The 18,198-nt window shown below is 39.5% G+C and overlaps 1 protein-coding gene across 1 annotated transcript in view; it reads right to left on the bottom strand.

Annotated features, from left to right (window-relative positions):
- The window catches only part of LOC125240022 (putative U5 small nuclear ribonucleoprotein 200 kDa helicase), a 90,129-nt gene extending 73,387 nt beyond the window's left edge, over positions 1 to 16,742 (bottom strand). The window contains exons 1-9 of the mRNA XM_048147840.1: positions 16,555 to 16,742; positions 16,227 to 16,390; positions 14,897 to 15,095; positions 9,229 to 9,340; positions 8,440 to 8,567; positions 6,929 to 7,042; positions 4,479 to 4,619; positions 3,745 to 3,853; positions 3,234 to 3,364 (exon numbers count right to left, since the gene is read on the bottom strand). Coding sequence (XP_048003797.1) covers positions 3,234 to 3,364; positions 3,745 to 3,853; positions 4,479 to 4,619; positions 6,929 to 7,042; positions 8,440 to 8,567; positions 9,229 to 9,340; positions 14,897 to 15,095; positions 16,227 to 16,390; positions 16,555 to 16,599 — 1,143 coding nt within the window. The 5' untranslated portion in view covers positions 16,600 to 16,742. The remainder of the gene's footprint in view (positions 1 to 3,233; positions 3,365 to 3,744; positions 3,854 to 4,478; positions 4,620 to 6,928; positions 7,043 to 8,439; positions 8,568 to 9,228; positions 9,341 to 14,896; positions 15,096 to 16,226; positions 16,391 to 16,554) is intronic.
- Between the last annotated feature and the right edge of the window lie 1,456 nt (positions 16,743 to 18,198).

Raw genomic sequence — 18,198 nt, 5'->3', positions numbered from 1 at the left:
CGCCGGCAGGACTCGAACCTGCGACCTTTGGCCTTGCCGGGGCCATCGCGCTTACCAACTGCGCCACGGAGGCCTGCTGGATGTGTGCGAATTTACGCCTTATGCGAGCAGGCCTCCGTGGCGCAGTTGGTAAGCGCGATGGCCCCGGCAAGGCCAAAGGTCGCAGGTTCGAGTCCTGCCGGAGGTGTGAATTTTTCCATTTTTCCTTTAATTTAAAAATATGTAATATCGCTCGCAGACGTTTCTGCATGATAAAAAACAAAAAAAAATCACAATACTGTTACAGATTTAGTGCGAAAAGGGTTTCCTTCTGATAGAGTACTTGGTTACTCTAACCTTTACTTGATAGGTTGATGTAAAAGTTAACACAAAGACGTTCTGGAGAAATACTTGTTTTATTGTAATGATTGTATTGTCTAGACAGAATAGAATCGAATGAATAGAGTGCAATAAAAGAGTAGGCACCTAATAGGCTAGTTTTCTATAATTAAAATAAAATATTTTATGCAGTGCACGAAATAACGCACCACATAATTAGAAGAAAGATATGGGAAGTAGTCATGTTTAAGGATAACTTCTATTAAATAAGTCAAGTATAACGGATGATTACAAAAAAATGAGAATACATTTATGCAGCTCTAGAAAAAATACTAGTCAACCATTGAAAAAAAGTTTGTTCTAGAAGTTGTTACTATCTCTTTTGTGTAACATAATCGTCATTTGTTTTTTTCATAAGTTATTTTGTTGCTCAAAGACGGCGTGGATAACAAGAAGCTTTGAAACTACGCGATGTACACTTTAGACTTTGCTGTGCCCTATCACGGTATCATGTACCAACTATATTACTACCTAACACTTGTATAAAATGAACATTATCGCAATAAAGATTTGAATTGAATTGAATTGAATAGACTTCCTAACATTCGCGTCTGTAAAAAATTCACAGTGGATCATTTTAGCAAGAAAAACGTGGCAATTTCTACCATCTATAGAATTCTGTCATCCTTGACGGTAGTTCGAAGAGGTGGCAGCAGTCGACCAGCGAAGATTATGACTAAGAGGGCGTTGAAGTTACTTTACAGTAATTTTAATGATACAAATTCTATAAGCCAACTATATGTCACTATAATATTGAAATATACTTACTCATACATCTGTAAATCGTGAAAAACGATTAGTCTGAAATACTTAAAGTAGGCGAGGGCACCAGAATCCACATACGATCAAAAATCGACTGTTACGTCGTAATGTCGTTGCATGACGTGAAATGATTCAAGGAAATCGTTCATTTTAGATGATGGAAGAAATTTGCCTTTTAGTAAAACTCATAATATTGGATATAAACGGTACTTACTGGAGATGTTTCTACTACACCAGAAAGATATAAAGCATAAGTAACTAAAAACAATTAGAGAGCTGAAAATTTTGCCCAATTAATAATAAAAAAAGACATGTGTTTGAAAGATGGACAAAAAAAAATCGTCCACCGGTTTTTTACGAACATCATGTTCAAGCTCCGATTTACAGTTTAGGTACCATGGATCCTATGCCAATCTCCATTACATTTTTGTATATTTATTCTTGTGTTTATTCAACATATATAACAATTTTTTTTTTAAATCTGAAGAGTTTTCTTTAAATGCCTGTCAAATGTATTCTCATTTTTTTGTTATCACCCGTAATAAAATAAATGAATCGATCGTGACGTCACTCCTCAGTATTTCATAGTAATTCCATATTAGCAAATCATTTTGACAGTTCTTAAAAAGAAGCTGATTTGACTAGTAGGAAACTAGCCTATTATAGTGTTTATATACAAACTAAATGCTGATGGTGCAATCAATCACATGACTGGTAAAAGCAATAATCACATGATTCTTTACTCGATGACGCATGTGTAATTTACTTGTACACCTTCGTATTTCTCCGGAAACGTTCGTATTTATCATGCTAGTTCAATCAATGTCAGTACATCTTGTACTGAGACTGACTGAAATAGCATGACACGTTCGTACGTTTCCGTAACAATGCGAAGGCAATTCTTTTCGCACTACGTCTGTATATTCTTTACAGTATATACTTACTATGAATAAAATTTCGTTTTATTCATAATCAAACTCAAAATATCTTTTTACTTGTAACTCTTTAATTTTCAATTTCTGACTTTCCTTGTCGGTATCTCGGTAGCTCAGTTGGCAGAGAATGATATAACAGGGTGAAATTCAAATCGTGAATCGTAACATGTTTTTCTTTTTCTTGTCTAGTGAATTCGAGTTTTGTCCGAGATAGTGATTTTTTTACTTTTTTAGAACTTTTAATTTATCGCTTACTCATATCTCAATAGGCTAATTTCCTACTAGTCAAATCAGCTTCTTTTTTAGAACTGTCAAAATGATTTGCTAATATGGAATTACTATGAAATACCGAGAAGTGACGTCACGGTCAATTCATTTACTTTATATCTTTCTCTTTGACTTATTAAATAGAAATTATGTTTAACTGTCCATATTTTTCTTCTTATTATGTAGTGCTTTATTTCGTGCACAGCGTAAAAGATTTTTCCCCTTACTAGCTCGGAAACACGTGTTTTGTCCTTTAATACCAGTGAGTAAAAACGCATTTTATTCACTAGTGAGTAAAGTAATTTGACCTTGAATGAAGTCAAATTAACTGCTTTAAAATTGATAAAAGTAGTTGAATCTAGTAATAAAGATGATTTACCACCTGTGAAACTACTGGAAGCAGTGATAAACGCAGTTTTTGCGTTGTAGTTTCCTCGCTATAGTGAGGGGAAAAGTTTTGTGTTACACTCGGGTGCAAATGTATTTTACTTCTCGTGTGTTAAAAAACTCGCAAGTTCAGGATTCTATTCTCGAACCACTCGCTTCGCTCGTGGTTCAACTATAGAATCCTTTCACTTGGTCGTTTTTCAATTCCACACTCGGCGTTAAAATACAACTTTGCCCCCTTGTATAACAAATAACTATTATTTTAAGTATAGGAAACTAGCCTATTACTTAGGGTAGTGCAGCATGTATTTTTCTTTAACTTTCAATATATATTTTCTAAAGTAATAAACTTACTCAATATCGAGAGTTTACTGATAAAACCCGATAAATAGAGATAATTTTTATTTGAAATAAGAACGTTGTTGAATTTGCACATAGTTCGAATTTCAAAAACCAGTTTAATCAACTTATTGAGTTTCACCAGTAAACTAGTATGCTAGTTACCTCATCATCGCCCTTCCCAGTTTCCAACTGGGCTAAGATCTTCATAAGATGCGGCTGCCGGCTCATTTCATCTCTCAGAGCTTGGCGTTCGCTCTCCGATTGAGAAGAGGCGAGCTTCGTGCAGTATAACACTATAATAAATACAAAATAATAATAAAGAAATTGTTTTCAATAGCCTCCAACCACAGTGCAAAACCTCCAACCTGTAATACTTATTCAGTTCGATCAAATCCATGTCTAAACTTGTATCTTCGTCTGTCAATGAAAAGAAAATTGTAGTAAGTATGTATGGAAAGCATATAGACTTACTGCGTTTTAACTTTGAGGAGCAGCGTGAGATACAAGATTTTTTCAAAGTAGTGACGAAATATTGTTTGTAAAACACCTTCAACTTGAATTTCTCGCATATGCACACTTCATCTATACGAAGAACGAATTTCTATTGGAATTTCAGATTATAACTTACTAAGGACTCTTTTGTACAGGAAAGCCACAAATGTTCTGTACTCACCAGTGTATCTGTATTTGGTCAGTATCTTGACGAATTCGAAACAATCGTAGCCGAGCATCAAGACTAGTCTATTCTCCAAATCTCTGTCGTCAGCAGCGTCATCAAGTGCCTGAAAAAAAAAATATTACCCTGTTGTTTCCCACTGCTGGGCAAAGATCTCCCTCTCTTTCTTCCACGCGTCTCGGTCAAAGGCATTGCTTGTGACAGCATGGCATCAGGGAAATGCCTAGACAGTCTTCTTTGTAGGCTTTGTAGCCAATAGGCATCAAATGTTGATTGGATAAATAACCATTGCGATGAGCTATGTCGATATAACCTGGCCTTTAGAACTTAACTCGATTTAGCTTGACACAACATAGCATCACGGAAACATCTAGCAGACTTCTTTGAAACCAATAGGCATCAATAGTCCTTTGGATGACTGACATACAAATGCCAGTTAATTAGACTTTAAAAAAAAAGGAAAAAAGTTTATTATATAAATAAACAATTACAGAAAATCACGACCCTGTGTCCTGAAATAGGAAACCCTGTGTTACAGGACGCAGTTTCGTCGCACTAGTACCTTAATCTATATTATATATCTATACAAAAGAAGTACAAAAAGCTTACAAATAACATTTTTTATTTTTTGTGTAATGTATATTTAAATAATTGTGTTTGGTTAACTCTAAGCCGCGTGTACGGGTATGTATCTGTTAGTGTGTGAGAGATTTATACTTTGAATGGCTTACCTTAAGTACTTCGCTGGATTTCGCCTGTGACAGCATAGCATCAGGGAAATGCCTGGACAGCCGTCTTTGTAGCCAATAGGCATCAATGTCCATCGGATGGATGACTGTGTCTCGTCTCTTGTGAGATTGCTCCTCAGACAGCTGAAACATGACAGATTAGTCATAACGGTTTGATGACTAATTAATAGGCTACTTGCCTCCTAGTCAAATCAGCTCCTTTATAAGAACTGTCAAAACGAATATGAACAACTTGCTAATATGGAATTTATATCCCGGTCAACTCAGTTACTTTATATATTTTCTACCTGACTTATTAAATAGAAATTGGGTTTAAAAATAATGTACAGTACCGGTCAAAAGTTTGAGTTCACCCTTTGATTTCGGTACAAATGAGTACTTTTGTACGATAATTATCTTCGGTTTGGTAGTCGAAATATGTTTTCAACTTATATTTATTGTTTTGTGGAGATTTGTTTTACTAGTTAGACACAATTCACGTACCTTTCTTTCACTAAAATCTAATAAACATGACGGCAAAATGCTAGTTATATTTATGGCCTTGCCTTTGCCACTAATTGAGACACATCTTTACACGAAACACAGTTTTAGCCAGATAATATAGGCCAAATAATTATTTAGCCTATAAGATTTGAGGGAAACAGATGTTAAAAAAATATAAATTGTTTACGAAACAAATTTTGACGTCTGAACTACAAAAAACTATCTCTCTAAAGCAGTCAATTGTACTGAAAACAAGGAGTGAACTTAAATTTTTGACCGGTACTGTATGTCCATGCTTTTCTTATAATTATCTGATGCTTTATTTCGTGCATGGTATAAAATATTTTATTTTTACTACAGTCAAGTTCCCTATTGGTAACTACGCCTACCATAGTTGCACTGCTAAATAACCTAACCAAAAAATTAAAATTTTGAAAAAAACCCGACATAGTGGACCGATTTTCATGAAACATCGCTAAGAACACTCCCGACAAACTCAGCATTCAAACAAAAATCTAAATCGGTTCATCCGTTCGGGAGCTACGATGCCACAAACAGACAAACACACACAGACAGACAGACAGACACGTAAAACGTATAACACCCTTCGTTTTTGCGTCGGGGGTTAAAAAATGGATAGTGGTCCGCGAAACGTGATTTTTTCGTGGTTTATATTTTTTTCGTTAACACTTTCGCCTGTGTGCGTAGCCGAATGCACATACGCTCACGATAATATCTCTTTCGTAGCTGTCTATCTCTATCGCTCTTGCGTATTGGCGCGATAGAGCCAGAATAACTTTCTGCGGCGTTTCGGTGGAGTTTCGCGTCGCAAAAATGCCATTCGGCTACGACGCCACAGGTAGGCATTAGGCATAATATTTTATAATTTTATTAATTCAATGTATTTTTAAAACACTATTGTTGCACCAATAAATTGCTCTGATATTTAGGATAAGATGAATATTGTACATTGTTGACTATTTAAAAGTGCTTATTATAAGCCTATTTGAATAAGAATATTTTGACTTTGACTTCGTAAACTTTGCTCAGATGCTAGAGAACCCGTTGGGCGGGTTCTCACCATACAAGCGGGCGGTTATAAATGAGGACCCGTTTCTGAAGTAATGCGCCATTTTTTGTGTGAGGGTCGCCGTTCTGACCTAAGCTAACCCACTTGTTTTCTGTGGAGGTCGCAGTTGTAATCTAACCTAACCCACTTTTTTAGCACAAGTTTTTTTCTGTATGATCGCAGTTCTAACCTAACCTGACCCACTTTTCTAGCACAAGATTGTTTCTGTGTGGTCGCAGTTCTAACCTAACCCACTTTTCTAGCACAAGTTTGTTTCTGTGTGGTCGCAGTTCTAACCTAACCTAACCCACTATTCTTGCTAATGTTTGTTTTCGTGAGGGTCGCAGTTCTAACCTAACCTATTTTTTTGTATTTTTTCTATAAAATGATATTAGGGAAAATGACATTTCAATGTCGCGTAGCATCGGATTTATGAAAAGGTGGTAACGAAACGGTTGTCAAATGATAAGATTGCCAACCATCCTTCTGGTTATTGAGTTTCTATAAAATGATATTAGGGAAAATGACATTTCGATGTCACGTAGCATCGGATTTATGAAAAGATGGTTATAACAAATCGGTTGTCAAATGATAAAGTTGGCAACCGTTCTTCTGGTTATTGAGTTTCGGGAAAACGATAATGTGGCATAGCAAACTAGCGACATTTTAAAAATATGGTAAACAATGTATTTGGATTATAAAAATTCTGTCAACCGTTTAGAGACAAGTGATAAACGGAGAAAGGATTTTCGAAACATCGATAGGTTACCGGTCGTTATAAATTAGGACCCGTCTCTGAAGTACTGCGCCATTTTTGTCTGGTATTGAATGTGTTAAACTAGTCCATTTACATTGAGTTACATGACTGAAATGTACTTACATTCGCGTGTATGGCGTTCCGTTTCCCCTCGCCATCGCTGTCCTCCTCTGCACTACTCTCCTTCTCTTTCTCATTGTCTGACCCCTCCCCTTCTTCTCTATCTTCTTCGCGAACCTGAAAAAATATGTTTAATTAGCATAATATTGCTCTAAATCAGAATAGTTCCTGTCAAGTGTTATGTTATGTCTGGCGTCATAGATATGCATTGCACGTAAAATTGTAAAATCGGTGCAAGAGTCAACACTGAACAGGCATCTTCTGGGCGAGCTCACTCCATCGTAGGCCACGTCTTTGCCTTTGGCTAGTCTGTGGCCAAGAGTAAGCCCACTTATAAATAAAAAAAAAAAAAAAAAAAATAGCCGGGTCCACACTGACCGAGCAGTCTCTCGCGAAAAACATCCGAGCTCATGCGCACGTTTGCCTCGCCGAAGCAAATATGCTTGAAGAAAAAGGTGACCATCACACAGGTGGTCAGCTGTTCAAAATAGTTCTGCATTAATGGTTAGCTATGTTATGTTTTCATTTATGATATACTAGCTTTTGCCCGCGGCTTCGCTCGCGTTAGAAAGAGACAAAAAGTAGCCTATGTCACTCTCCATCCCTTCAACTATCTCCACTTAAAAAATCACGATAATTCGTCGCTCCGTTTTGTCGCGAAGGAAAGACAAACAAACAGACACACACTTTCCCATTTATAATATTAGTATGGGTGAATTTCCTAGCTTGTATCGTAATGAACCATTAAGCATTTAACAATTAATACCTATTGAGAATAAAACAGATTTTCTAATCATAATCACAGCCTGTGTGGTGATGGGTTAAGAATTTCACCACCCCCTTTCTTCCCGTGGGTGTCGTAGAAGGCGACTATGGGATATGGGTTAAATTGTGGCGTAGGCGAGAGGCTGGCAACCTGTCACTGCAATGTCACAGTTTCGTTTTCTTTCAACCCCTTATTTGCCAAGAGTGGCACTGAAGCTTTAATAGTTTCATGTGTTCTGCCTACCCCTTATGGGATACAGGCGTGATTGTATGTTGTATGTATGTGATCACAGCCAGGAGATTTTAGTTAATGATCTGTTTTTTCTTTCCACTTGCCTTTTCATACTGAACCCCTAATAGTTATTTGTTATACAAGGGGGCAAAGTTGTATTTTAACGCCGAGTGTGGAATTTTTGGAGAATAGAATCCTGAACTTGCGAGTTTTTTAACACACGAGGAGTAAAATACATTTGCACCCGAGTGTAACACAAAACTTTTCGCCTCACTATAGCGAGGAAAGTACAAGGCAAAAAATGCGTTTATCACTGCTTCCAGTAGTTCCACAGGTGATAAATCATCTTTATTACTAGATTCACCTACTTTTATCAATTTTAAAGCAGTTAATTTGACTTCATACAAGGACAAATTTCTTTATCCACTAGTGGATAAAATGCGTTTTTACCCGCTGGTATTAAAGGACAAAATACGTGTTTCCGAGCTAGTGAGGGGAAAATACTTTTTCTACTCACCTCTCCATAAGCATCTTCATCGTCTTCCTCCGAAGACTCTTCAAACTGCACATTAATGCCATATGTCTCGTCGATCTCCGTGTTGCCCTCTGTCGGTGAGCTAATGTTGAAGTCGGTTATCTTCTTGCCTATTGGAAATCAGGTTGCGTTAGTGTAAGGCAGGTTTCCCCGGGACATCCCGGCGTCCAATGTGTGGATATGATAGAGCCTTGCTCTAAATTCCTAGTATTCACACACACACACACACACACACACACACACAATCACGCCTGTATCCCATAAAGGGGTAGGCAAAACACATGAAACTACTAAAGCTTCAGTGCCACTCTTGCCAAATAAGGGGTTGAAAGAAAACGAAACTGTGACATTCATATTATTCATATCCTAGTATTCATATTATAAAAAAAAAGTGTAAGGCATGCAAGGCGACGTCGGCGAGGAACGTGGGGCGCGGAGAGGACGCCTTCGCCGTGTCGCTTGAGTGTAATTTAAAAAACCCCCGACCGCGACCTAGTGAACCGATTTTCATGAAACATGGCTAAGAACACTCCCGACTAACTCAGCTTTCAGACAAAAAAAAGCTAAATCAAAATCGGTTCATCCGTTCGAGAGCTACCATGCCACAGACAGACAGACAGACAGACAGACATACAGACAGACAGACATGCCATATGTAGTTATGTACTGAAAATTCGTCGTACGATACGCAAGCGAAGAGGCAATTCTTAACTCGTGTCGACTCGTGGCTTGTTTTTTTCCGCACTTGTATTGTAATGTACTATTTCTTACCTAAGTTCACAAGTAGTGCAAATCTGTCATCAGGAATAGGTCCAAGGAGTAGCTCTATCTCTTTCTTCTTCTCTAGATCTTTCAGTCTGTCATTCTTGAGCACTACAAGTACCTGTAAAAAAAAAAAGGCAAAAGTCACCACGACATTGGCAGAATCCACCTGGCTCAAAATAGCAAGGAGTAAAATAAAAGCCATGATAGAAAAAAAAAAAGTACCTGTGAAAAAAATATTCCGTTTACTTTCACCTGTCCTATTGCCTGTTACAGATGTGCGAAAAGGGTATCCTTCGTATTTTTTCGGAAACATTCGTATTTGTCATGCTAGTTCAGTCAATGTCAGACCATCTTGTACTGAGACTGACTGAAATAGCATGACACGTTCGTACGTTTCCATAACAATACGAAGAGCAAATCTTTTCGCATTACATGTGTACTAGAGATGGGCCGAATATTCGGTATTCGGCATATTCGGCAAGTTTTTCAATGTTCGTATTCGGCCGAATAATTCGGTTCCATTGCCGAATATTTACCGAATAAACAAAATAAATAACTAATGAAGATCTTACGTATTCCATTGGATAATAAGCTCCTATTTTAGTAGCTTTCTAAGGAACTACTAAAAAGATGTAATTATGCATCAAAATACAAACACAATTGCTTTGTAAAAAAGCTAAAAAATCGTGGTTTAAGAGTTGAGAAGAGTTCAGAGTTGTTATAACAAAGTTTTAGTTATCCACTGAATCATAAGAACATAGTTGTAGTAACATAATGTAACCGTTATCAATTACTTTTAATCTCTACCTCCTCTTTAAAACCGGCCAAGAGCGTGTCGGGCCACGCTCAGTGTAGGGTTCCGTAGTTTTCCGTATTTTTCTCAAAAACTACTGAACCTATCAAGTTCAAAACAATTTTCCTAGAAAGTCTTTATAAAGTTCTACTTTTGTGATTTTTTTCATATTTTTTAAACATATGGTTCAAAAGTTAGAGGGGGGGACGCACTTTTTTTTCCTTTAGGAGCGATTATTTCCGAAAATATTAATATTATCAAAAAACGATCTTAGTAAACCCTTATTCATTTTTAAATACCTATCCAACAATATATCCCTATCTCTAAGTTATAAGGTACGCGCTATATTTATTACCGTAAATAGTTACAATGGCCGTCAACGATAAGTTTCTTATGAGCAGGGCCGATAGCGGTGAATTGATATGTCAGGCGTGCCAGGACGAGTTCAAGGTCGGCGAGGAGTACCTACAGTGTAGAGTAGAAATGTGCCGTAAACTATATCATCACGGATGTTCTGGTAAAACCATAATGCTGGAGGAGAGAGATAACTGGGTCTGCCCAGAGTGCTGCATCAAGTATAAGCAGGTAGGGCGCAACTGTGAGACCCCAGTGGGTACGCCTACCACTATGAAGAACGTGATGGTGAGGAATAGAAGTGACGTCTCATTTTCCACGCAGTCATCGGGGGCTGACGGGACGCAGATGATGAATGAATTGCAACAGCTGCGCGTTCAGATTGGTCAGTTGAAAGGAGAACTAGCTAACGCGGTTAGCACTATTACGCGTTATCAAGCAGTTATTGAAGACTGTGCTGCAAAGTTCGAGGCAACAAACGAGAGACTGATGAATCTGGAGCTTGCTTCAGGCTGCCCTTGCCATCATAATACTGCGTCTACGCCAGTACAAGGTAATAAACCAAGTTCGAAATCAAGGAAGAATAAGGGTCGTCAACGTGGTAGGGGTAAGTCAGCGATAACTGATGCAACGACTACAGCCAAGCCGGAACCGTCAGTCTCAGAAGTGGAAGAGATAAGGGAAGCTTCGAGCGAGGCTGGAGAAGGAACTCCGGTTGAGCTGGCTGTCCCTGGAGTGAAAGTGACACTTGCAAACAATAACGAAGCTACCCGGGAACTAACTGCAGATAGAGATGAAGAACCGTTGGGGGATTGGGAAGTGCAGCGTAAAAAACGACGCTCCGCCTCGGTAAGGTGTACTGCGGGCCCCGGCGTGACGTCGCTCAGGGCAGTCGAACGCCGCAAATTCATTCACCTGTGGAACATGTTATCGGGAGCGGACGAAATACGGAGTTATTTGCAAACACTAGGACCGGATAAAACGTTTACTGTCGAAGAACTGAAGCCAAAGGGCGACTATAAGTCGTATAAAATAGGAGTTCCTTCGGAAATGTACGACAGATGCATGTCTGCGGAATGTTGGCCCGATAACGCTCGAGTTAAGGCGTGGTTATTTCGGGGGCCACAGCAAAACCAGAAAGCAGGGTATAAAGCGGGCGCCTAAACCTTTTTCCCTCAATATATATTACCAAAACGTAAGATGGCTAAAGACAAAACTGCAGTCCTGGCGTAATAATCTCATGTCTTCTGACGAGATAAACCTGGTGGCCGTTACTGAGTCTAATTTAGACGAGTCGGTGTATGATGCAGAAGTGTGCGGCGCAGGTTCAGATTGGAACATGCTTCGGCGGGACCGTATTGGACGAGGAGGCGGCGGGGTTCTACTGATATCGCGTGCGCCATTGTGTCTAGAAAGGTTGACATCCTATGAAACCGATCAGGGCGAAGACCTATGGGTGAGATTTTCTGTATCCGGACAATATATGTATGTGTGTGTAGTGTACATACCTCCTGGATCTAATGACGAAGTGTACTTTCAATGGTTTGATTCGGTAGAGAGAGTGTGTTCGATTCACGGCAGTTCAAAAGTTATGGTACTGGGAGACCTAAATCTGTGCAGTGCTAGTGCAAGTGTAGAAAGATATTTCAACTGTTTCACTAATATTTGTAATATGTATCAGTACAACACAGTAACCAATGTAAATGGCCGAATGTTGGATGTAGTGTTAGCAAGCAAGGAGGTGAGGGGTGCGTTGCGTGTGCGGCAGGCAGATTCTCATGAAGTGCTATCTAAAATCGACGGGCACCATCCGCCCATCATAGTCCAAGCCCAATATGTGCTGGTATCCGGTGGGGTATTAGTGGAACCGTCCAATATAGGGGAAGACAAGGATTGGAATTTCGCAAAGGGGGACTTCTACCAATTATATTGTGAAATTAGAGATGCTAATTGGGAGCAACTGTACAGTTATAGTTGCACCGATGATGCTGTCCAGTTCTTTAAAGAGACCTTGTATAATGCCTTCCAACACTGCGCCCCAAAGAAAATAAGAAGGCGCGTATGTAGCCGTACCTATCCAGTGTTCTATACGACAACAATCATTAGGGACATAGAACGTAAAGCACGCCTTCACAAACAATGGAAACGTTCAAGAAATAAGGTATTTTATGAACAGTTTAGTCAGCTTCGTTCAAAAATAAAAAATGAGATAGTCGAAGCCCAACGTGATTATATGGAGCAAGTGTCTGAGCGCCTATATCGTAACCCAACTCAATTCTGGTCCCACGTCAATTCCTTGCGTTGCAAAGGCGGCGTGGAGCCGAGAGTTACGCGTGGCGATGTAGAGCACTCGGGCGCTGACGCGGCCGCGGCGTTTGCATCTCACTTCGCCTCCGTTTTTCTACGCGAGGAACCAGTTCTGGATCCAAAGGTCGCCAGTGAAAGCCTACCTGTCGATGCTAGGAGCATTGACATTCGAGGCTTTACAGAGAGCGACGTGAGGAGAGCAGTAAAGAAATTAAAACCTAGATCGGCGCCTGGACCTGATGCGATACCGGCTTATGTGATAAAGGGGTGTATCGATAGTCTTGTGGGTCCGATAGAGTTTATTTTCAACCTCATTCTTCATTCGGGGGTGTACCCAACAGACTGGAAAGAATCTAGAGTGACGCCGATCCCGAAGAAGGGATCTAGACTTAAGGTTGAGAACTATCGTCCCGTTGCAATTCTGAACGTCCTGGCTAAAGTCTTTGAGTCGGCGACACATTGCAAACTACTACCGCAATGTCAGTCGTACATCACCAGTACACAGCATGCATTTCTTCCCAGAAGATCAGTAGCTACAAACCTGCTAACTTTGACCCACACTCTGTCAAGAGAGCTAGACGGGAAAGCTCAGGTGGACGTAGTTTACCTGGACTTTCAAAAAGCATTCGATCGGGTAGATAATGACGTTCTGCTGTTAAAACTTGGAGCCATGGGGTTCACACCCAGGCTCCTAAATCTTTTCGCGAATTATCTATCCGGTCGGAAGCAGTACGTAAAGTATGGTCCGTACGTTTCTGAAAGTTACCCCACGAGATCTGGCATTAGTCAAGGATCTAACTTGGGGCCTTTTCTTTTCGTGCTGCTGATAAATGATCTTCCGGATGACGTGCATCACTGCACAGTACTAATGTTCGCGGATGATGTAAAGCTGATTAAACCGATTCGGAGGCGGGGGGATTGTGAAGAGCTGCAACGGGACTTAGAGGCAGTCCATCGCTGGAGTGTTGAAAATAAGCTCTATTTTAATGCCAGTAAATGCGAAATGATGTCATTCACCCGGGCTCGCACAGTACAAATGTTTAATTATACCATAGGCGGCGTTGACGTGTCGCGTTCGGAACAGGTACGCGATTTAGGGGTTCTTTTTGACTCAAATATCACGTTTCGTGAGCATGTCCAGGCCGTGACCAACACTGCGTACAGAAGATTGGGCTTCGTCCTGCGCAATTCCGCGCCTCTGACAGTGGAAGCCACACGCGTGTTATATGCGGCACTCGTGCGTAGTATACTCGAAACGAACGCAGTGGTGTGGAGTCCGCATGAGAGTAAATATATCCTCATGCTGGAACAAGTTCAAAAGGCGTATCTCAGAGCATTATACAAAAAAATACACACGTGCTATCCGTATATGTACCCCACGTTGTTTTTGCAGGGACATCTGGGATACGACTCGCTTCAGTTACGGAGGTTACTCTCTCTGGCGAAATTTACGATCGGGGTTATAAGAAGCACAATAGATAGCGTGGATCTGGTCGAAGCCTTCATGCGCTTATTTGTGCCTAACCAGTACACTCGCGCGCGGCGCCATCCGCTGCTGGCGGAGGGCGCCACGCGCACACGGGCGCACGCGCAGGCGCCGGTCGCGCGCGCGCACGCACTGCTCAACTCCGTGCTAGAAGCATACCCGGAGTGTGATTTGTTCGCTAGTGCAATTGGACGATTGATGATTGAATGTAAGAAGATGATTGAGAGAGAGATGCCTGTAAGTAGTATCACTATTAATTAAGATAATTTTGTAAAATATACTTGTGTACTGGATGTATAAGTATTATCGATAACAATTTGTGCCGCTGTGGCCTTAGCTGTTAAGGTACAATTGTATACTGTAAGTAAATAAATAAATAAATAAATAAATAAATATCATACGTTGGGGTAGGAATGAAAAAAAAAATCAGCCCCCACTTTACATGTAGGGGGGGTACCCTAATAAAACATTTTTTTCCATTTTTTATTTTTGCACTTTGTTGGCGTGATTGAGATACACATTGGTACCAAATTTCAGCTTTCTAGTGCTAACGGTTACTGAGATTATCCGCGGACGGACGGACGGACGGACGGACGGACAGACAGACATGGCGAAACTATAAGGGTTCCTAGTTGACTACGGAACCCTAAAAATCGGCCCATCTCTAGTTATTTCCCAATTTCCAGTCTTTAATATTTACACCACATCAAGCTTATTGCATTACTCTGACTCACCTCATCACAGGCACCACAAAGAATATCTCTCGGCTGATCCCCGAGAGACCCTTGCATGAAGGACAGCAGCAGCTCATAGGCGTGTCTAGTGTGCTGGGCCCGCGGACGGTACACCGCTCCCGTGTTCTCGTCCGACCATGCGGCACGGTTGCCTTTGGACTTGGACAGCTCATATGATGCCTCGTCACGTTTTTGACGTCTGAGGGAAAAATTTCATTTAAAAAAAAATGCAAATGCAAATGAGGATAAATGATTATTTTGAAAAAAAATTGTACCTTTTTGGTACATAACCCTAAAAACTGCAAATGATGGCTTTAGTAAAAGATAGAATTAACTTGAAAGTGACGAAATGTGTTGGAAAAAAAACTCAAAATCAAAATTTCAAGCCTCACCCAAGTAGGTTTTATAGGATAAAAGGTAACATGAATACAGTATTGTTTTACATATACAGTATTCCTTTCAGTTTTGTGTTATAAAACACAGCACAACAATTTTCAACCTAAAATGACCACATTGCAAGTAGTAGACTGTCTAAAATTAAATGATCATGCTGTAGGTAAAAGCATTTGGCCAGTCTCATCATCATGCTTGCGTTATCCCAGCATTTGCCACAGCTCATGGGAGCCTGGGGTCCGCTTTGACAACTAATCCCAAGTTTTTGGTGTAGCCAATACTTTTACTGCCATATGACCTTCCAACTCAAAGCGTATCTAGACCTTATTTGAATTAGTCCGGTTTACTCACGATGTTTTCCTTCACCAAAAAGCAACTGGCAAATATCAAATGACATTTCGCATTCGCACATAAGTTCTGAAAAATTCATTTATGCGAGCCAGAGTTTGAATCTGCAAACCTCCTGAACGATAGCGGCACGCACTTACCGCTAGGCTACCATCGGTTTTTCAGCATTTGGCCAGTCTATCCATAATTCAATCAAGGAGATCCTCTGGACTTACATAAACTAAGTAAATAGACTGGGTGAAGAACTTCGATATTAACTTAAAGCGACAAAAAACTCCAATTGATGCTATACAACTAAATAATATGAGTAAGTAAATATTATAGGACATTTTCACAGATCGACTGAGCTCCACGGTAAGCTCAAGAAGGCTTGTATTGTGGGTACTTAGATATATATATCATATACATATATACATAGAAAACATCCATGACTCAGGAACATATATCTGTGCTCATCACACAAGTAAATGCCCTTACCATTCGAACCCGGGACCGCGGCTTAGCAGGCAGGGTCACTACCCGCTAGGCCAGACCGGTCGTCAAAATAATTCATGTTTTATCAAAGCTGGCAGTTTTTTTTACTACTTACTTCACTTTCCGCTCCTCGGCTTTATCGGGCTTCGTGCGCTGAGCACGGTCACCCATTCGCGTCCCAGTAAGCTTGCCCGACAGCGAGAGAACCTCTCCCGTCGCTTCATCACGACCGCGGCGCTCAATGAGCCGAACATCAGCTTGAAGTACGAGATTCGAGTTCTAGAATACAACAAACGTGAACGTCTGTACGACATAATCTACTAGAAGAAGTATTATTTAAAAGAAACATGAATAGGAATTAAAGGTTATTTGTATAAACTTAGTTAAATATAATCTGTTGCACAATAATAATGAAATTCGTTATAAAAATCAAAATAACATACCGCTTTATACTCGTACTGCAACTGTCTAGCCGCAGCATCCGCCATGCTGCTGGTTTACTTATAAACAATCAGAAAACACTAACATTAACTTATTTAATGAATTATTACTAATTAAATCTTATTTTGGTATACAATACGACGCACAAACACAATTTCGCGTCAATCAAATTGAGGTTATGATTGAAACGCCATCTTTGCCTAGAATATGACAGCTGAATTTTTCATATAGCAATACTGAATTATTATATATCTGTTCTTATCATAAGTATTTATACAAATTTATATAGTTTTTAATATATGTAATTTTTTTATAGTCACTAAATACAAATGTATGTATTTACAAACGCCTTTGTTAATTGTTACATATATTTTCAGTGTATTTAACAAGGGCTTGAATAACACCGTTAGTATCGACCAGCTTATATCCATGATGTTGGCAGCTTTGGAAATCTATTTATATATATTGAATGAATGAACGAATACATGCCTGCATGTTCGTTTGTTTGTCAACAAAGTTTTTGTCATGTTTTGTACATTTTGATGGGGGGGGGGATATGCAAATTATATGTTTTGCTTCTATTATGCGCTCAATTTCTGCGTATGCGATGAAAAAGAAGCGGTAACTAAGGTATCAAACGATTTTGAAAACCGATATTTAAGTAATAGTAAACAAAATAATTCGTCCTACCATTTTATCGCTACCTTAACATATTCTGCTAAATGTATAAACATCTATTTAATTATTAAAATTATTTAGCGAATGTCGTCATCGTGATTTTGCCACTGAGATATTGATATAGTTGTGATGTCATTATAATAATTATTCAAGGTCAACGATGATTAAGTAAATTTTTAGCAACATTTAGCACAGCACAACAAAATTGATGTAGGGTCAATGACCTGTGTTTAGGGTTGTCGCTGGAATGATATTTCAAGAATAAAGAAATCGCTATTTTAGTTTCCCAAGAATAAGTCGAGTAGTAGACTAGGTACCGTGCCCGATTTGCGTCGCAACAAAATGTTTTTATATTCAATGGAAAACACAACAATCTGACTCCGCGCTCCGCTCCACTCGATCCAGTCAAGGCCAGCTGTGATCACGCGCGGACGTGTGGTATAACGCGTAAAACGCAGTGCCTTGTTTCAATACCAACAAATAAACTCTATTATAGTGAATTTTGCAGTAATTGGGTTTTAACATTGTCTATACCTATTCTACTTACAAAAATACAGTAGATTTTTATAATTTTAAGCACCTGCAGATATACGATTACATTTTATTATTTTTTGTATATTTTGTATTCATAACTGTGTTGTTCTTGTGTTTACTTTTTATTGTATTATATATGAGTTGTGGTATACTGAGTAGCAAGGGATATAGAGAATTTACTACAGCTAAGAGCCGGTTGCATCAAATCGTCTGTCACCGTTAAAGCGTTCGTTAAATTTTATTGTATGGGAAGTTCCATAGACTTCTGCTGCGTGACGATGATGTGTCTGTCAAATGTGGTTGATGCAACTGGCCCTAAAAGTGAGAAAACAAACAGTCTAAGTTCGTGGCAGCCCTGACAGATCGATGACGCTTGAAGTCAACGCTCGCAGCGAGAACGAACAACGCGAGCGACAAGCGAGCGAGGTGAATGA

Source organism: Leguminivora glycinivorella, chromosome 26 (genome assembly GCF_023078275.1).
Source record: "Leguminivora glycinivorella isolate SPB_JAAS2020 chromosome 26, LegGlyc_1.1, whole genome shotgun sequence".
Classification (NCBI taxonomy): domain Eukaryota; kingdom Metazoa; phylum Arthropoda; class Insecta; order Lepidoptera; family Tortricidae; genus Leguminivora; species Leguminivora glycinivorella.
The sequence above is the reverse complement of the archived record's forward strand: the minus strand, read 5'-3'. Positions and strand labels throughout refer to the sequence as shown.